This window comes from Phyllostomus discolor, chromosome 3, assembly GCF_004126475.2.
Source record: "Phyllostomus discolor isolate MPI-MPIP mPhyDis1 chromosome 3, mPhyDis1.pri.v3, whole genome shotgun sequence".
NCBI classification, from domain to species: domain Eukaryota; kingdom Metazoa; phylum Chordata; class Mammalia; order Chiroptera; family Phyllostomidae; genus Phyllostomus; species Phyllostomus discolor.
The window spans coordinates 195374840-195396047 of record NC_040905.2 but is presented as its reverse complement, the minus strand read 5'-3'; the positions used below and the strand labels follow the sequence as shown (position 1 = coordinate 195396047).

The window sequence follows — 21208 nt, the reverse complement described above, 5'->3', positions numbered from 1 at the left end:
GAGATGTTAGCTCGTCTCTGCGGTAGCTTCAGTTCCGACTTTTAACATGTCAGTGGGTTTGGGCGTTTAGACTTACTAAATTGTCCTTTTGATGTCTTTTTGATGACAGTGACTCAAAGATTCTTAATTTGGGAATGTTGAACTCGGTAACTTCCGATTGCCAAGAGTCTAGAATTGAACGGTGTATCCCATCCATCTCTGTTTTCTTTTGTAATATTACTAAAACAAAATGCGCGTGGCTTTGCCTACCCTGGCAACCAGAATCTTGACCATAGCCTTTGAATAGAATCTACGTACTGGCAATCTCGACTACGCAGTATGTTTCTCTGATGTTTTCCCACTGGTTTTCTTAGGCTTTGGGTCGACTTTCTCCGCAGCAGAGGAAAGTGTAGTGCCGCAGACATCCCCCGGGCATATCAGGACCAAGTATGAAGTCAGCAGTCAGGCAAGCCCGTTTTCTGTGTATGAAGTTTGCTCCCTTGGGATGTTTGGGAGACAATTTGCTGATGGCCATGCCATGCAGAGGAAAATGATCAGAGTTGCAACTTTAACCAAGACTCATAAATATTATCAATGGATAATTATATGTACTTGTGACTTCTAATGAGAACTTTCCAAAAATTCAGCATCAGAAGTTCTAAGTACCAAAAATGGAATTTTTCTCCAAGCAATTTCTGGCATAGAGAATATGTAGATATGGGGAGTCTTTTCTATTGATTTTTTTTAAAAATAGAAACAGGAAGGGAGGGAGGGAGGGAGGGGGAGAGAGAAAGAGAGAGAGAGAAACATCAATTTGTTGTTCCCAGTTGCTTCTTGTATGTGCCCTGACCAGAGATCAAACCAGCAGCCTTGGCACAGGGGGACGACACTCTAACCAACTGAGCTGCCTGGCCAGAGCTGGTTATGGGAGCCTTTTGATTCACTAATAATTAACTTACCATAAACATAGCCCATCATTTGAGTAAGGGCATTTGGATTAGCCAAAGGCCTTTTCTGATTGGTGGGAAGCATTACTCAACTTCCGTGAAAATTATTTTAAATTATTTTGTCTGCAAAAAAATCATTTACTAGATTTAAAAAAAATAATTAAGGTTTAAAATAATTAAGAAGCATAACTCATGAATATAACAAAATTAATTGTTCGGCCATTACTCTGAATTTACCCTGCCCGATGTCATCGTGAGTCTCCCTTTAAGTATTTTTAAGAAGGATAATGAGGTTTTATGTCTTATTTCAACTTCCTGTGGCCTTGTCTAAACACCAATTTCTAAGGGCTTCATAAGTCATATTTGAAACTAAGCCTAGTGGACACAGATTTTGTCAGGATTTCTAGAGCTGTAACTATCAACCCTGGAGACATACTAGAATCTACTGGTCAACTTCTTACAATAACCATGCACCCAGATCCCACTCCAAGAGATCCTGATATAGTTGGTCTGGGCTGGGGCCCTGTTCTTAGTACACTTTTAAAACACCTCAGGGGATGCTCGTGTGCAGTCAGCACTTAGAAACACCGCTTGGCTTTACTGGAACGTCACTCAAGAATAAGACAGGTCGTCTATGGAGGGCACCCACATATGGGCAGGTAGCAGTACCTTTAGCTTGAGTGGACTCACCTGGAAACAGGAACCAGCGAGCTAATGGTGAAGCCTCCTAGCTCCCTGGTGAGATGCCTTTGAAATGCACAGAGTCTTGTGTCTGACAGATTTCTTTTCTGTCACCGGCAGGTTTTCCACGAGTGCTTCCTAAACCCCTGCCACAATAGTGGAACCTGCCAGCAGCTTGGGCATGGTTATGTCTGCCTCTGTCCACCTGGATATACAGGTAACATAGAGAAATGCAAATAGTAAAGCGTTTTTCATATGAAATCATTGTGACTTGCAGAATCAAACTCTGGAACAGTAAAAGTAAGCCCTGTAACATACATTAGGCTGTATCGATACACAAAAATTTGGTTGAACAAGATAAACCAATAGATGAAAAAGCGTATACACATCTTAAAAATGACAGTTTTCTTTGCACGTTTGGAAGAGGAATAAAGAATTATCTTTTTGGTGAAAAATTCCCATCCTATCTTATAATTTAAATTGGAATACAGCTGCAGAGGTTATGTCCAAGGTTTCATTCTAACACAAATTAAATACCTGACACTCAACATAGAACAGATTGTGCAGCATAAGCATTTTTAAAGAAACTCCAGTTTCCCTCCTTTGCTTCACACTGGTGGACATTCTTGTGAATAGCTATCATTTGTTGCTTTGTTTCTGTCTTTCTAGAAGTTTTGCCTAGAAAACTAATATGACTTTGGACTTGATTATGTAGGAATTATGTTTTTTTTGCAGTTTGGTTCACATTCTCACTCAGTTCTGAAACATAATTTTTAAGGAGACATAAACTATATCTTAAGATTGCAATTTATCTACAATAATTTCCAGTTTTCTTCTAGAAATTAAGTACTTGCATTTTTCTGAATTTTGTTCAACCAACATGAAATGTGTTTTTTTTTGAGAAAAAATGATATTTAAATAAAAGAATACACCACAAACTAAGCAAAAGGAAAGTTGGGAAACAAAATATAGCCCAAGGCTGTCAAGAATATTGGTATTCTACTCACTATAGCTTGCTCATGGGCGTGTGTTTTACCTTCTGTTAAAAAAAACTTCCTGACATTCCATAAGAAATAATGGATCTTGTTCTAGCATTTGATGGATGAGTAGCGGTTGAGAAAGGGTGTGATACAGGACAGTGGTTCTCAAATACTGAGGTGCACCAGAGCCATCTGGAGGGCTTGATAACTCAGATTGCTGGACCGCCGCCCCAGAACTTATGATTCAGTAGGTTTGGGAAAGGTCGGAGAATGTGAATTTCTGCCAAGTTCCTGGTGGCGCTGATGCTGTTGACACAGGGACCACCCTTTGAGACCCCGCGGTCTAGAGAAGAACTCGGTTTCCCGCAGAGCCGGCCTGTAGATAGCCTGTTGGCACCCCCGCAGGGAGATGCCGTCCCACTCTAGGGCACCTGGCCTGTGAGTTGAGATCTGGCAGGGTTAAGCCCCGCCCCCACCCCTCAGCCGAGTGAGCTTGGTAGCAAATATATTTGGCTATGTTTTCAACTTTGAAATCAACCAAATTTCTGGCTCCATTTTATGCTTTAGGTGTCCCTCCTTCCTTCCCCCACCATACATACTTCCAACTCGTGATATTTTCCTGCCGTTTATGTATCCTTATAAGGTTATCTTAAATCTGTTTAGAAAGAGGCAGCACCTTTATTAAATACTTATCTATGTGGTAGTACTTAATGCATATTGGCTTTTTCTTTACCACCACCGTTCCCCATAAATGCAGATTATTGGGATAATCACCTGTTAATGTGTATGACTCTGTTTCTCGTAATCCCTCTCTCTGATTGTCCTTCAGAGTTTGGTTTGCATTTTAGGCTTAAAGTGCGAAACGGACATTGATGAGTGCAGCTCACAGCCGTGCCTCAACAATGGAACCTGCAAGGACCGGGTAGGGGAATTCATTTGTGAGTGTCCGTCTGGTTACACAGGTAAGGGAAGGCTTCTTGTTTTCACAACATAAACCTTGGAGTCATTGCAGTTTTATTGCTGAAAATCGAAACCTCAGCAACATACCACTTTGCACCTGTCAGAATGGCTATTGTCAAGACAGGTGACAGTGTTGGTGAGGATGTGGAGAAGAGGGAACTTTCGTGCACTGTTGGTGGGAAAATTGGTACAGCCACTGTAGAAAACAGTATGGAGAGTCCTCAAAGAATTAAAAATAGAAATACCACATGTTCCAATAACCCCATTTTGGGGTTCCCAAAGGAAATGAAGCAACTATGTCAAAGAGATACCTCCAGCCCTGTGTTCATTGCAGCATGATTCACAATAGCCAAAGCTGTGGAAACAACCCAAGTGTGTATGAAGGGATGGAGGAATAAAGTAAATGTGATGGATATGGACGCAGATATTATTCAGCCACAAGAAAAGGAAATCTTGTCATTTGCAACAACATGCATGAAACTTGTGGGCATTGTGCTAAGTGACATAAGCCAGACAGAGAAAGACATATCCTATATGATCTCACTTCTCTGGAAACTTAAAAAGCCAAACTCGATCCGGTTCTCCCACCACCACCATTGCTGGTCCACACAGCTAGGGCCGCGGGAGAAGGAGCAGCGTCCAGTCAGCCCAGGTTTGCAAAGGCCTTTAGAGTACCTGCCCCCGCAGCCACAGTGCCCAAGAGGAAAGTCAGCCCCGCCCAGGAGGCAGCATAAAGGAGCCCAGGAGGAGATTGGCAAGGTTGTCACCTAAATATGTTCCTGCAAAGGTGGAAATGAAGCTCAAAGAGGCAGCAGGAAAAGATAAATCTGCAGACAAAAAAGTGCAAACTAAAAGGAAAAGGGGAGCAAAGGGACAACAGGCCGGAGTGGCTAACCAAGACACCAAAGATCTACCTGCAGAAAATGAGGAGAGCCCTGAGCAGCACGGTTCAGTGGGTTGGGTGTCCTCCCACAAAAGCGAAAGGGCGCCAGTTTGATTCCCAGCCAGAGAGCATGCCTGGGTTGTGGGTTCTGGACATGTGCTAGAGGCAACCAATTAATATTTCTCTCTCACATTGATGTTTCTCTCCCTCTCTTCCTCCCTCCCTTCCTCTCTCTCTGAAAATAAATAAATAAGATCTTTAAAAACAAGCAGAGTCCAGTCTTGGGTGAAGCAGGAGAGAAAGAAACCAAGTCTCATTAATATGACATGTCATATACCGTGCTTTCTCAGTGGTCCCTGTCTCCCTTGTTGTACAATCCAGAGGAATGTTTTTTTAAAGATTTTTAAAAAGATTTTATTTATTTATTTTTAGAGAGGGAAGGGAGGGAGAAAGAGAGAGAGAAACATCAATGTGCGGTTGCTGGGGGCCGTGGCCTGCAACCCAGGCATGTGCCCTGGCTGGGAATCAAACCTGCGATGCTTTGGTTCGCAGCCTGCACTCAATCCACTGAGCTACGCCAGCCAGGGCTTCAGAGGAATATGTTTTATCAACTGCCATACATGCTAGCATTTTAGTAGCTCTAGAAACATTTCTTTTCATGTAAATGCCTTTTTTTAAAGAAATGAAATCATTTGCTGTTTTGGGGGGGGGGGTTGGGGGTGGGTTTTGTTTTGTTTTGTTTTGTTTCTCCTTGTAGAACCAGAAAATAGTGGGATAGTGAATGTGGGAAGCTTGGATTGTCGTGGGTGTCAGTTTAACAGTCTGTAGCTAGAGGCAGTTTTGCAGCCTATAGCACAAAGCAGGCTAAATGCAATCTGGAGTCAGCCATGCATTTCTTATGTCTTGAACATTTTACAATTGCTTCTATTCTCATGTTTTTGGTAGCATTGTTTCCTAAAGAAAACCACTCTTGAATCTCGACTCTCTGGGTCAGAATTTCATGCAACATCTTCGGGGCGGTAGCCCGGCTTTCCCAGTAACTTTGTTAATGTGCTGTTGAAGATAAAAACTATGGTTATGTAGTATATAGGATATTAAATTGTAAAGAGGTGGGACTTTGATGTAACAGCACATCAACATTTGAAAATATCGGTACATAGTCTATCAAGGAGAATTAGCCTCCACATTTTAAGCTGGAAAGTCACCAGAATAACTGTTTAGAAAAAAATCACAACTACATAACTTCAGGTTTTTTGTACGTATGTTAAAAATTGTGTACAAGTTGAGCTATCTGTGTCCTTATCCTCAAAACAAGCAATGAAATCTCAGTGATGAAAGAAAAAAACACCAAACTCTTGGAAACAGAGAATGGAGGGGTGGTTGCCAGAGGCTGGTGGCTGGGGGTGTTCAGGCTATGCTGTTTGCGGGTATAAACCTGCAACAAGTAGATAAATAAGTCATGTTACAGCCTGAAGGAATAAATTCAAAAAAGGTGTGAAACAAACAATATGATAAAAAATTAACATAGAATCACACTTATCTTCTCAACTAAAATTGGCTAGATATTCATGGTTGTCATTTTCCATTGCATGTTGAAAATATCAAATTTCTTACTAAAACTTTTGCAGTTCACAGACTAGAAGAAAACATTTCATTTCAATGTATTTGGCAAAGAGTGAAATTTTTTTAAGCATGTTAGCATGATTTCCAATTGTTCTGCTTTATACCCAAACAACTTGCTTGAATAGTATTAGTCTTAAATTCCTCCAGCTCAGATATCGCACGATTCTTTGCAGGTCAGCTGTGTGAAGAAAATATAAATGAGTGTAGCTCCAGTCCCTGTTTGAATAAAGGAGCCTGCATTGACGGCGTGGCTGGCTATCAGTGCGCATGTGTGAAAGGTTACATAGGTAGGTTGTTTCCATTCTCACTGCATTGTCTTAAAGTTCTATAAAGCACCACAAATTATTACATGGACTAATGTAATATATGTTCATTTTCTTGTGTTTGAGGAAACTCTCCTGAGGTATTCAGAAATAAAAGGGCACCACATTTGCAATTTACTCCTAAACAGTTAAGAAAAAATAATATCTTTGTGTGTGCATTGTGTATTTGTAAAGAGAGACAGAGATGGAGAGAGAGAAGACAAGAGGTTATATAGTAAAGCAGACATTCAAGAAGGGACTAGGGATAAACCATATAAGATTATATGGCAAATGGATGCTAAATAATATGGTTAAATATATATATTTATTTAATTGATAAAGAAGAAGTCCAAAAACGAAAGTAGACAGTGAAGAAAAAAGTCAAGAACAAAGAAACAGAGGAAAATTTTGAAGTAAATTGTAATGTTTATTGTTTAGCATTATCTCAATTAGATGGCCATTACTAGTATTAGTTTCAGAAAGACATAAGGGGGAAAGAGAAGATTATCCAAAAAGCAGTCTGAAAATGACTCCCAGAAGCCAGAGCTCATTAAAGAATGGGGCTCACGCCAGTTTGGTAGGCCGGCCACGGCCCCCACGAAGAAGCAGAATCCTGCAGGGAACCACCCTTGGATCGCGGTTCTCTGAAGGGATCACCATGTGGGCTCTTTCTCGTCCTCATCCACCCCCAGGTCTGCACTGTGAAACAGAAGTCAATGAATGCCAGTCAAGCCCCTGCTTAAATAACGCGGTCTGTGAAGATCAGGTTGGGAAGTTCTTGTGCAAATGCCCCCCTGGATTTTTGGGTACCCGGTGTGAAAAAAACATAGATGAGTGTCTCAGTCAACCGTGCAAAAATGGAGCTACCTGTAAAGATGGAGTCAATAGCTTCAGGTAAAAGACCAGGTCTGGTTCTTTCCACTCTTTTTATTTACTGAACTCTTCCGTCATTCTGTGGTCTTTATGGAGTATTGTTCTGAGTCCCGTGTCAGCCATTCCCAAATTCTAGCCCAAGGATAGACTACAGCAGCAACTCCCCACCCTCTGAGGTTCTGATTCACTAAGTCTGGTGTAGAGTCTGTCATGTTAAAGTAGGCAAACTGTGTGATTTAAATTCCCCAGTGATGGTGGTGCACAGCCAGATTTGGGAACTGCTGTTCTATGCAATCATGCCTCGGTATCCATGGGGAGCTGGTTCCTGGACCCCTGCGGATACCTTATCCAAGGATGCTCAAGTCCCCTCTATAAAATGGCCTAATATGTGTATATAACCTGCTCACATCCTCCTGCGTACTTGAAACAGTCTCTAGAGTACTCACAATGTCTATCACAATGTAAGTACTGTGTTAATCGTTATTATGCCATATTGTTTAGGGGATGATGGCATGAAAAAAGTCTGTACGTGTTCAGTGCAGACCCAGCCAGCAACCATCAAATGCCTAATGACACAGTTTACGTCAACATAACTTTTTTTAAAGAATATTTTCGATCCGTGGTTTGAATCTGCAGATGCGGAACCCGTGGATACGGAGGGCCAGGGTACTGGGAAGGCGTAAAAGTTGAAACTCTTCTACAAGAAGCCAATGCGGAAGCACTCAACAAAACTCATTTTCAAATGTCTTATGTTTCAGCTGGGATTTTCACACTAGATAAATTCAGAAGGAACTATGCAATCACACCGTGCCTGTGCCAGACACATTCTGCGTCTGGTTTTCAAACATTTTTTTTTTTAGTTGAGATAACCCTTGGTTCAAAAGAAGTCCGATATGAAGGTAAACAAATAGAATAATAAAGGCTAAGCTTTCATTACTTGGTTGAAAACAGTAGCGTTTACGGGGGAGAAAGACTTTGTCTTCCTGAGGCAGCTCTTAGGGTGCCCACAGAATATGGTTGGAAAACCAACACCGTTCTCCTCACGATCAAGTCTGCCCTCCCCCACCCCCTTCCCCTTGCAGGATCTGTGGCTTCTGCCGCACAAAAGACAGACCAGCCTTGTTTGTGAAATATCAGGAAACTTTATTGTCCCCAACAAGCCACTGATCCTATAAGATAAAAGCAAAAAAGTAACCCTGTCTGGTGTGGCTCAGTGGATTGAGTGCCAGCCTGTGAACCAGAGGGTCGCTGGTTCAATTCCCAGTCAGGGTACATGCCTGGGTTGCAGGCCATGACCCCCAGCAACCACACATTGATGTTTCTCTCCCTCTCTTTCTCTCTCCTTTCCCCTCTCTCTAAAAATAAAATAAATAAAACATTTTTTTAAAAAAGCAAAGAAATGAAAGTCTACCCCAGTTGCAACCTTTCCCAGTCCTCTGTGGATTCAGCCCCCTTTCCATTACGACCTCCAGCAAATAGCCAGGGCACTGTCCCAAGAAAGAGGGAGCCAGTTCTGCCCGTGAGACTTTCCATCTCCATGTGGAAATGGTCTTATCAGCATAGCATCATCTTTTCATGGGCTTTTTACATCTTCCACATATAACACCTACCACAGACAATGAGAAACTTAGAATTGAACAGCAGAGTTCCAAGTTCTCCCCAGGGTCCAAGACAACTGATGAATACCAACTTTGTCTGAATCCTAACTGGAGGAAAGGTGAAGGTGAACTCTCCTAATTCGAAGGAATGGTAGTTGTCACCAAAGTAAACCTCTTCCCTAGACAGGGTTATTGGATTGCTACAATGATGTCAAACAAGAGAAGATAAAGATAAGTGAAATTGTAGCTAAAATAGACATCATCAAATGCAGAGAACTCAGTAAAGATCTCCACAATGCAAACTGATATTTTCCTTTAAACCCCCCAATATCATTTATTCATAATAGTCACCTTTAGGCCAATATCAAAGAGGTCCCCATATGAATGTGCTGGTTACACTATTAACTGCCATTTATTTGACAAGTGCTTTAAATCAGAAAATATTTTAGAAATATAGAAAATTACAAAAAATAATAAAAGTCATGCACTCGTCACAGTAATTATCAAACCTTAACATTTGGTATATTTGATTGACATCTTTTGTTTTAAAGAATAAGTTCTCAATATAGATTTGGAGTTCCTCCAGTACAGCCCCCCCCCCGCCCCCCCACACACAGACATGTGTTTCTTCTTCCTCGTTACCACTGCCCTAAAGTTAGTGCATATCTTTCTCATTCAGAGTTTATATTTTACTACATATAAGACTCCACAGACAATATAGCATTGTTTCACATGTTACATGAATGGTAGAAGACTGTTTAAATCCTCGTGAGTTTTTTCCAATCAACATTATGTATTATCACGGTTGATACAGTTGGCTTTAGTTTGCTCGTTTCATTGTGAGCGATGATCCACGCTGATTAGCATTCCATTGCATGATTATACCATGGTTTATTTTCCCATTCTCCTCCCCGTAAACATTCAGAACACATGGCTGTGAACATTCATTGCATGTGTTTTTGTGCACCTGTGCCACAGTCTCCTGGACTATGTATGTAACTGGAAATGGGTAGACAGGTCTCTGGGGATACAGACCCTCAGCTTCCCTTGACATTGTCAAATTGTGTTCTACTTACAATGTGAGCTTTGTAAGCTCACATTTCACAACACCCTTGTCAGTGTTCAACATGACCAGAGGTGTTTTCCGTCCTGACGGGTATAAGTGGTTTGTTGTACACAGCAGCCAGTGTACGGCGTAATGACTCAGAACAAGGCACTAGACGGTGTTCAAGATCCTTCTCCACCTCTCAGTGATGGGGGCTTTGGCAAATTAGCCTCTCTTGGCCACAGTTTACTCATCTGTAAAATGAGAATGATGATCGTTATAAAAATTGTTATCAGAATTGGTTAATATAAGTAAAACCTTCAGAACAGCATATGGGCTTATTTTTTTTAATTTTAATTATTGTTCAAGTACAGTTTTCTGCCTTTTACTCCCATCCCAGCCCTTCCCACCTCCCTCCCATTTCCACCGCCCCTCCCCTTGTTATTGTCCATGTGTCCTTTATATTTGTTCCTGCAGACCCTTCCCCTTTCCCCTGAAATTCCCTCCCCTGACCCTCTAGTCACTATCAACCTGTTCTCTAGTTCAGTGTCTTTGGTTATAATTTGCTTACTTGTTTGTTTGTTTGTTTTGGCTTATTTTTTTTCCTAGCACTTCTGCGGGGACAGAAACTCCCAATATGTGAATAATACTTCTCCTTGACCAGAGCTACCTTCTACTCTATTTTTGCTACTACAACATTTCAAATAAGTGTTGTGTTAAATAGGTGTAATTAGATGAATTTAAAAAAGGCAGGGGGGAGCAACAGGGGAAAAGTGGGGCAATTGCAATAGAACAACAGTAAAAAAAGTAAAATAATAAATAACAGTTAAAGCAATGCTTTGGTGTGGGAAATAGGTTTCAGCGTTGCAGTTTTCAATCCTTCAAGACGAGTTCTAAGTGGGAGACACCCTCCCGGGCCCTTCTGCGGCTGTTCTGATGGGTGCCGTTTGTTTTCTTCCAGGTGCCAGTGTGCAGCCGGCTTCACAGGGCCGCTCTGTGAGCTGAACATCAACGAGTGTCAGTCTAACCCGTGCAGAAACCAGGCCACCTGCGTGGACAAATTAAACTCGTACAGTTGTAAATGTCGGCCGGGATTTTCGGGCAGCAGGTGTGAAACAGGTATGTATGTATGTAGTACTAACTGAAAATAATGATCTATAACAGTGTCAGTTTTTACCTGAAACAAGCACTGCCTACATACCCAACACTACAATGAGCATTTTGTCCTTACTTAATCTCCGAGCCATCCAATACACTAGGGAATCTTCTCTGCAGTAGCGCAGATGAGGAAATGGACACTCAGAGGTGTGCCAGGGAAATGAGAAAACTGCCTGTGGCGGGGCTCTTCACATTCTACATGCTTAGAAGGGACACTCTGATAAGCCATTTGATTGAAGAGGTCACAAGCCCCAGACATGTTTGAGAACCAATGCTGAACTGCTTTCTCGGCACTGGGGTCTGGCAACTGTAGGACTTTCGTTGTGCGTGAAGTATGCAAGATTGGGGCAGAGCTGAACTGGTCATGAGACAGGAACGAGCCAGAGACCTGAGTAGGGACAGGATGGTGCCCTTCAGTTGGTTACCGCTCCATCTCTCCTGCATCAGTCAGCCCTCTCCATGGGTCGTTCTCAGCAGCGTCCAGACACACTTTCGTGTCTCTCATCTGTAATGACTCCCCGATCCCCCCCTCCTTCCACTACTCCCTGTGTCTCTGCTTCCTTTCACTACAGAGTATTTTTCCTATCTTAGATACTCACTGACTATTTTATTTTTTAAAGCACACTTTATATTTTGTAAATAACATATTTTTAAATTTTGAAACTGCTTCTCAGATCATCCTATTTACTGAAGTGTCTTCTTCGTCAATCTTGTGTACCTCCCACTTATGTTAGACAACCTAAAAGTGCCTTGCAAGTGCCACAGTCTGCACACTTTTCTTATTTGTTGCAGAACAGTCTACGAGATTTAACCTGGATTTCGAAGTTTCCGGTATCTATGGTTACGTCATCCTAGATGGCGTGCTTCCATCTCTCCGCGCCGTAACCTGCGCCTTCTGGATGAAATCCTCTGACATCAACAACTACGGCACCCCGATCTCCTACGCACTTGAGAACGGCAGTGACAATACCTTCCTCCTGACCGATTACAATGGGTAAGCAGCAATGTCCAGGAGTCTGTGCTTTGGGTTGTATCCTGGCACCAATGAGGACTGACGTTGGGGGTGGGGATGTAGGAGAGCCAGGTGCTCCAGCAGACAGCAGGTGACGATAATCAAGTAGAGCATGCAGACAACTTCTGCAAGAAGGCAGTTTTCATGACAATACTTCATGCGTGTATTTTTCTATTTCCTAAGTATTTCCTTGGTATTTTGCTAAGTACTAATATTCACTAAGTACTTCATTCGGTCTTCACTGTGTCCTGAGGAACTCATGCCCATTTTACATATAGTAAAAGAAAGTTCAGAGAAACTAAATGATTTGCCCGAAATGTCACATTCTGGGCGTGGCAGAAACAAGTCTCAAATTCTGACCCTTAAGACTGTCACTCCTTTTACTTATCAGGGCCTCCGGAGGTCAGGGGATTTCAGTGACAATGGTGACCTGTTGGAGATGCATATATTGAGTATCAGTCAGTCTACATACTTGGGTTGCAAGATGACATTTCTTTTTTCTTTTTGGATCAATAAATTTGAGTTGCAGGGCTCCGTTCCTCTGGAATGTTAGAACTCTCAACCTCAGTTATTTCCCCGCTTTCTTTCCTACTGAGTGTTTTATCTATTTTAGATTCTTGCAGGTTAATTAATAAAACACACAGAGTTTTGCTAAAGATCCACAGATGTGGACAGGACTTCCATCATTGGTCACCTGTCCACATCACCTGTCACTGAGCTGCCCGTTGCCTCAGCTCTGTGGTCCCTTCAGAACCACTGCTCTTTGTCACATGTGGAATATGTAGCAAGGCCGAGGCTCATACCTTCAAGCTAGATAGATTCCATGGTTTATCACGTGGCCAGTCCTCTGTGATGCATCCAAATTCGTGACTGCTTGCTGCTGAGCAGATTGTGAGCCTCAAAGACCCACTGAGCTCTCTTTCCTCTCCTCAGCCCACGGGACTCTCACTGCTCTGGCAGAAAATCTTCCCAGCCTCAAACCCTAGTCTTAGTGGACTTGAACTTTCAGAAACAAAATTCAAGAAATTTGCAAAAGCTTTCTCGAAGGCAAAAAATGTAGGGAGAATCTGTGGCCTGCTTGAACAGCAGGAGGAAAATGGGAAAACACAGAAGGGAAACAATATTATAAACATATTATTTCATCATAAAGATCTTGGAGAATAGGGCTGAGAAGATGCTGGGAGAGGTATTCAATTAATTATTATCTTCCTTATTGGTTTTCCCTCATCCTTTTTGTTTCTCCGTGGCTTTTGAAGATATTGCACTTTAAACAGCTGATTATCTTTGACATTTCCCTAAGTGACATGGTTGTTGGAACCCTCTTGTGGTCGGTCACCTTCATGACAGCTTCGACAATAGAGAGACAGAGTTATTTTCTGAAGTTCGTCCCTGATGTTAGAAACATACATTTTACAAGAAGGCAACCAATCAATGCTCACACAGCTCTCATGCCTTGCATTCCTGACTCACACTCTCCGGAAGAGACAGGGGGTGGATCTCAAACTGGACCAGCATGTCTCAGCTTATCCTGTCTTTTGAGTAGTACTCTGTGTTTAAAAAGCACAAATATTCAGGGAGCTACAATAAAGTTTAATTAGTAAGTCAAATCTGCTTCTGTGAAATATGACCAAAGGCAGAAGAAGAAGTAATTGCAAAGTGCTTTTACCTACATGAAAAGCAAAACAAAGAAAAGAAAAAAAATAGTAGCACGCCCCACAGGTGGGATTACAAGATATGACTGATGCCTGTGTGCCCTGGCATCTCTCCACAGCTGGGTCCTTTACGTGAATGGCAAGGAAAGGATAACAGATTGCCCCTCCGTGAATGACGGCACTTGGCATCATATAGCGATCACCTGGACGAGTGTTGGTGGAGCCTGGAAAGTCTATATCGACGGGAAGTTATCGGACGGTGGTATGGGGCTCTCTGTTGGCTCGCCTATACCTGGTATGTCTTAGCAAAAGAAATGCGTGTAGTTGTGCTAAACACTAGAGGTGGTGGTGCTTAGGTGAACATGGAGTGTGCTGGCTTTGTTGTCTTTGGTTTTAGACAAAGATCAATGATTATCTTTCTATTGACTGTGCCCCGATTATCCAGACTGTACATTGTGAGAAGCTTTTTCTAGGTGAGTTTCATGCCTCTCTGTGTAAGAGGTGCCTTTGGGGTCTTTAGTAAGAGGGCCCAGGAGCGTTCTGCACGAGCAGCGGGTGGGTCCCAAACTGTCTTCCAAGGAGGATTTTAATTGCTAATGTTTTTTGTTTGTTGATTTTGTTTCTGTTTTGTTTTGTGGTTACTATACACAGTATATAGGTATTTCCAGTATATAAACTGGAGCGTTCTTTCTTTAAAAAGATTTTATTTATTTATTTTTAGAGAAGGAAGGGAGGGAGATAGAGAGAGAGAAACATCAATGTGTGGTTGCTGGGGGTTATGGCCTGCAACCCAGGCATGTACCCTGGCTGGGAATCGAACCTGCGACATTTTGGTTCGCAGCCCATGCCCAATCCACTGAGCTATGCCAGCCAGGATAAACTGGAGCATTCTTAATAGCTATCTGACTTTTGTGTTCTTTTTCCAATAGAACCCAAACTCTCTTCCAAAACTCAAACTTACTTCTAAAAATACTTTTAGAAAAATATTCAAAGTTTTAGTTTAAAGGAATACAAAAGCATTAGGCAATCCAGGGTTCTCAGTATTGTATATGGCAGGAAGCTTGCTCTATCTTGATTCTTCTGTGACATATGTCAAATGAGGAGGAATGAATGGATGGCAGTTTTCTTTAGTAAATATAGAAACATTGTCAGTGTTTCAACGGGAAGTGGCATTATCAGGTGAAGAAGGGTGGCAGTTTCTTTTTGTGTCTAACTTAGAGCGTTCTCATTTTCAGCGATCTTGTCTCTGGGCGATGGGACAGCAGGGGCCTTCTATTTCCTTCTTTATTCTATTCTGACATTTTCATAATGACCATGCATTTCATTTATGCTTCAGAAAAGAGCATTTGTAGAATTCAATGCTGATAGAAGATGAGAAGTGAGTTAAAAGAATGGGGGGAGAAAAGGAAACTGTAATAGTATCTACCCAGGGAGATGGTTGTCTGACCACAAAGTAAGAATGAATTGGCATCCATAAATATTGCAAGGCTCAGTTGACAGCGCTCAGTGGATGACTGGTTTCAGCTTGGATGACACAGTTTATTGAAGAATCTGTAAGCTACGATAGGAGTCCCAGGGAAAGCGCAATCATCAGAAGGAGAGTTGGAGTAGGGGCAGATCGTGTATTTGGTTTTGAATTCTAATCACAGGAATACACGCAGCTAAAAACATAGGTTGACAGAACTTTACGAGTAAACCAAATAGACAAGGTTGGTTCTAGGGACAAGGTGTGACTGGCAAGGGTGCAGCATGGTAGGCTCAGAATGCTGGCAGATGTGTAAATTGATAACAACCTTTCTGGGAAGCAATTTAGAAACTTTCATCAAGAGCCTTTGCATGCAATCAAAAATTCAACCACCAGAAATGAAATATTTATGTGTTAATATATTTATCTCTGTGTAGCTGATTAGAAGTGGCTGTGAAGTTAATGAAGCAAATTATAGATTCTTGTACATTCATGTGATAAAATAGCTGTTAAAATTCATGAAATGAAAACAGGTTCAAGAAAAAAAGCAAATTTGAAACATCACGTATAGTGCAATCCTGACTTGTGTGTTTTAAAATATCATACACACACACACAATAACCTAGAAAGAAATATTAAAACTATTAAATGATTATTTGTGGGTAGGGTGAATTCTTTATACTTTCCCCCACCCCCAAATTTCCTTTCATGTATATGTATTGATTTTTAATTATTAACTTTATAAGAAAAAGATGTAGGTTGGGAAATCACGAAAGAGGGTCCACAGACAGTGGTTAGCAGGGGGGTGAGGTCAGACGGGGAGGGCAGTGGAAGGCCGAGAGGAAGCCAGGGCAGGAGCCCGGGTGCGCGGGCATCTGGCAGACAGGCAGAGAAGAGGGCAGAAAGGTTCTGAGACAGCCAGGAGAGGATGCTGTCCCAGGAACCAAGTGCCATCAGCCAGGCTCCTGGCAGGAAACAGGTGGCACACTCAAGGAGGATAACTAAAGAGTTGAAGGAAGGGACTATTTTCAAAGGCAAGATCAGGCTTAGGAAAACCAAACTATGGTAGCAGAGCACCCCCTGGCTAGCAACAATGGAACGTCACGAGGGATGGGCCTACGGTGACTGGGAGTGGAGAACCAGAATTGAGGCAAACCTGTAGCGCTGGAAAGCATTGCCCAGTGGGAACAATGGTGTTAGACAGAGGAAGGCAGCCACTGCCCTCTGCTGCCTGGGAGGAAAGTATCCAGGGTATTAAACTTCTTCCTAACCCTGCTTTCTTACCTCGGGCTGGTCCTCCCATTGGCCACACACAAACAAAAGCCAAAGGGATGAGGAAACGAGGTGGTGCAGTCCATAGGTGTCAACCTTCGGGGCAGAGTGGAGAAGGGTGGAGGTCGGTTCTGGAGGGACAGACACAGACCACCCAGTACACCGGGGCAGACAGTCAAAGAGAATGAATACATCTGTAGGAACACGATACAGAGAACTCACCGGAGGTGAATATTGAACAGTTTCCACTGGAGTTAGCAATTAGGCAGCCACTGGCAACCTTAGAAGGCCCCTTGGAATCGGTGATGGCAATGTAAGCATCGTAGGGTTCAGAATAAGAAGATAAAGAGTTACAACTGGTAGTCTGTCGTGGAGGATAATTTAGAAGAAAGGAGGCAATATAGGACTTACTGGGTTTTTTTGACATGACATTTTATATTCATATACATGTATAGATATAGTTTTATAGTTAAATACTTATAAATCCAATGTAATATTTAAATACAACATTATTTGAACTTGTTATACAAAACATTGAATTTGTCCTTACTGTTAAAACATGCAGTCACTGTAGATAATGGAGCTTTTTAATAATTTCCCCTGATATGTTTGCATTGGCTGGGCTTTTATTAAGTTGGCATTTTAGGCGTAACCCTCAGACCAGTGTCCCCCCATTTGTCTCCTCCTCTCTCTAGGTGGTGGCGCTTTAGTTCTCGGGCAAGAGCAAGACATAAAAGGAGAAGGATTCAACCCAGCGGAGTCTTTTGTGGGCTCCATCAGCCAGCTCAACCTCTGGGACTATGTCCTGACTCCACAGCAGGTCAATTCCATTTTCAGTGTATGACAGTAATGAGCTACGAAGGTACAAACCTTGTGACAACGTGGACAGCCTAATGATGCCATATCATACTGTAACCTCTGGGTTTTCAGAGCTTGCCACCAATGTCATTTGAGGCTCTGGTCGTAGACTGAACCAGACAGAGGCTATCTATGGTGACCTTCGATAACTCTCCTTCTCTGTTTCTTGGTGATGTTTTTAAATTTTATCGGACGTGATTATTTTTATAAAGTCCTGTCATTTCAGAGCTGGAAAAAAATCATAGAGAATAATAATTCAAACCCCTCTTACTAAATATGCAGAAATTCAGGGGTGGTTTAAGATTATGCAGATGAGCTAGTGGTTAAAGTCAGGCTGCGGCCCAGTGGCCTGGGTTCAAATCCCCGTTTTCCCACGAACTGGCCGTGACAATTTTGAACATGTTACTCCCTCTCTCTAAGCTGTAGGTTGGTTGGTTGGTTTTATCTATGAAGATAAACAAAACTGTGGAGTGCGGCTTGGGCAGGATTAAGATGTATAATCGTGGTGTAGTTTGACTCACAGTAAGGGCTTGATAAATGCTTGTCCTTTTTATTAGAGGCAGAACTTGACTAAGCCTTCGCTGCCCCAACTTTAAATCAGAGATGGAAGGACAGGAGAATGCAGAGGAGGAACCTCTGTAACACCGTAACAAACCGCAGAGCTTTAGACAAGTTCTACGTGTAGAATTTCAGAATTTCCAGCAACTGTGAAAGATCTAGGAAAGGGAATGATGGGAGGGAAGAAAAGAGGGAGAGGGAAGAGAATTTCCCTTTGACCTGGAGTCATATGATACAAAAGCCTGCTTCCCCATCACCACCCCCCCCCCAGCAAATCTGCAGATGTTTTTAATAGGGCTAAACTAATATACGATAACTCCATCTCAGTGAAACAAGTAAGGCTTACCTAAAGATGTGTTTTTAAACTTTCAGGTGAAATCGTTGGCTACCTCATGCCCAGAGGAACTCACTAAAGGGAACGTGTTAGCCTGGCCTGATTTCCTGCCGGGAATTGTGGGGAGAGTGAAGGTCGATTCCAAGAGCATCTTCTGTTCTGGTTAGTTTCCTTCTTCCATGGACGCTGCTGTCTCCTAACTGCTCTGGGGTTTTCTAGCAAAAGGACACAATTTGAAATTCTCTGTTAGTCAAAGAGTGTGTGCCTACTAGTCATTTGTTTAGCTAGTAAATCCTTTTCACCCCACTACATCCAAAGGATTTTTTTTACTACTTACATACATTCTATGTAGCAGGGTACACATGTGCAAATGCATTGTGGAACAAAGTCGGGCAAGGGTAGAGAGAGAGAGGGAAAATAGGATGAGAAGGTAAATGTGGTGAATGGTTTCAGTGCCCACCGAAGTCCTGTTCTCCCACTTGGGGTGGGTGCCCTCTCGGCTCTGCACCTGCCAGCGGCCGTCCAGGGGCAGGTGACACAAAGGACATCACCCCCTGCACACCAAAGACTCAAGCTCTGAGTGATCCAAACTGCCTCCTAACATTCAGTGTCTTTAGCCGAGGTCCTGCAGGTGACCTATAATGTATGATTTTTGATTCCTTATAAGAACATTTTATTCATATTCCTAAAATACTGTTTTGTCGTTTGAAAATATTTAGCAGATTCTGTCGAAAGAGGGAATGTTGTTTGTTGATTTGAAGAATTCTTTTCTAGTAATTTTGCTTGCCGTTGATTTTCATGTCAGTACAGGGGCTCTCAATTGCTGATATTACAGATAATTAGAAAGCCTTGACCCAGTCCTCCTCCACTACGTTGTTGACAAGCTCTGTACCTGTGTTCTCTTCCTTCAGATTGCCCGCCACTGGAAGGGTCCATACCTCATCTGAGAGCTACCTCAGTAGACTTAAAGCCGGGCTCCAACATCAGCCTTTTCTGCGACCCAGGCTTCCAGATGGTCGGGAACCCCGTGCAGTACTGTCTGAACCAAGGGCAATGGACACAGCCCCTCCCTCGCTGTGAACGTGAGCCGCCCCTATTGGACGCATTTTGGTAGCTCTTGAAAAACACTGGAACCATGAGAACACTTTTCAGGGATGCTCTATAAAAGCTAGACACTTGACAGTTGCAAATAAAGAAAATATTCGTTGGACGCTTCCTTTGTGCAGTGAGGCCTGTGTGCTGGGCGCCCTGAGGGGGGTGGGCAGTGATGATCCAAAGCAACCACCACTTGCCCAGTTGGCACAGGAACTGGGTGGGAGGGAAAGGCAGACATGGGGGTTGATGCTCAAAGGGAGGGGGGTCATCACTGGGTGGGAAAACAGGAAGACATCTCTTGAGTTGGGTGCATCCATTCATTTATTTATTCAGCAGTTTTTAAAGTGCCTAGTCTGTGCCAGACAGCAGTTGGGGGGAAAAGTCCCTCTTATAGAGTTTATAATGTAGAGGAGGCAAAAAAATCACAAGTAAATACAATATTATTGATTTATATTAAATAAGAAACACAAAGGGCCAGAAATAAGGGCTATAAAGAGCAGCAGAGCAGGGTAGGGAAATCCAGAGTGAGGGGTAGGGTGGAAGCAAGACTGCTGCTGTGGGTGGGATTATCTGAGGAGCTTCTCCATGGCGTCTGTTCCCAGCGGACACACCTACATCTTTCCGTTTCTTGTCTCTCTGCTCCCGCGAGATAGTACGGTCTCTAGAGCAGAGATTTTGTCTGTTCGGTTCATGACAGTAACCTCAGCACCTAGGACAGTGTCCCGCAGGTAGCGGGACCTCCATAAACTGTTTTTCTAGTAATATTTTTATTTTTCGATTACTGTTGATGAACAATTTTATATTAGTTTTGAGTGTACAACCCAGTGATTGAACACTTGTATAATTTAGAAAGTGATCACCCTGGTAAATCTAACACCTGTCTGGCAATGTACACAGTTACGACAATGTTATTGACTGTATTCCCTGTGCTGTACTTTATGTCCCCGTGACTGTTTTGTAACTGCCCATTTGTACTTCTTGATCTCATCGCCTCTCGCCCAGGCCCCAAACTCCCTCCCCTCTGTCAACCATCAAAATGTTTTCCATGTCTATAAATCTGTTTCTACTTTGTGTATTTATTTTGTTCTTTAGATTCTGCATATAAGTGAAATCCTATGGTATTTGTCTTTCTGTGTCTGACTTGTTTTGCACAGCACAATACCCTCTAGGGCCATCTGTGTTTTCACAAATGGTAAGATTTCAATCTTTTTTTATGGCCAAGTAAGAGTCCATTGTATGTCTGTATCACATCTTCTTTATTCATTTGTTTCTTGATTGGGCACTTAGGTTGCTTCCATAGTTTGGCTATTGTAAATAATGCTGCAATGAACATATGAGGGGGGCCCAGGAAAAACCAGAACTATCTTCTGGAGGGCAGGCCCCTTATAACACAGGCTTCCCCAGCTAGGTGAGTGTTCTAGGAGCCCATCTGTATCACTGTACCAGCTGGCATTGTTGTGAGAGGTTGCGTTCAGCTTCAGTGAATTTTTTTGGAAGACTCAACATGTTTGCCAACTTCATGATGGGTGATTTACAAACGCACCTGCCCACACCATGTCAAGTGTTCAGAAGTTTTCGACCAAAAATGGCATGACCCCTGTGCCCCAACCTCCCTATTTACCCAGTCTTGCCCTGAGAGACTTCTTTTTGTTTTCCTGGATGAAACGTTCCCCAGAGGGAACATATAAGAACAAACATATAAGAACAAACAGACTTTTTAATAAATAAATTGTAGTATGGGTTCATATGTCTTTTTGAATCCGTGTTTTGGGTTTCTTCAGATAAATACCCAGAAGTAGAATTGCTGGGTCCTGCTATTTTTTATGATATAAGTATTTTTACCCCAGCTTTTTATTTTCCTGATTTTATTTACTTATTTTTAGAGAGGGAAGGGAGGGAAAAAGAGAGAGAGAGAGAAACATCAATGTGAGGT

The 21208-nt window shown here is 42.4% G+C and overlaps 1 protein-coding gene across 1 annotated transcript in view; it reads left to right on the top strand.

Annotated features, from left to right (window-relative positions):
* The window catches only part of SVEP1 (sushi, von Willebrand factor type A, EGF and pentraxin domain containing 1), a 160777-nt gene that overhangs the window by 86779 nt on the left and 52790 nt on the right, over window positions 1-21208 (top strand). Inside the window, exons 20-30 of the mRNA XM_028528876.2 lie at window positions 354-445; window positions 1728-1824; window positions 3436-3549; window positions 6227-6340; window positions 7048-7249; window positions 10833-10990; window positions 11822-12023; window positions 13813-13988; window positions 17126-17250; window positions 18219-18342; window positions 19092-19262. Coding sequence (XP_028384677.1) covers window positions 354-445; window positions 1728-1824; window positions 3436-3549; window positions 6227-6340; window positions 7048-7249; window positions 10833-10990; window positions 11822-12023; window positions 13813-13988; window positions 17126-17250; window positions 18219-18342; window positions 19092-19262 — 1575 coding nt within the window. The remainder of the gene's footprint in view (window positions 1-353; window positions 446-1727; window positions 1825-3435; window positions 3550-6226; window positions 6341-7047; window positions 7250-10832; window positions 10991-11821; window positions 12024-13812; window positions 13989-17125; window positions 17251-18218; window positions 18343-19091; window positions 19263-21208) is intronic.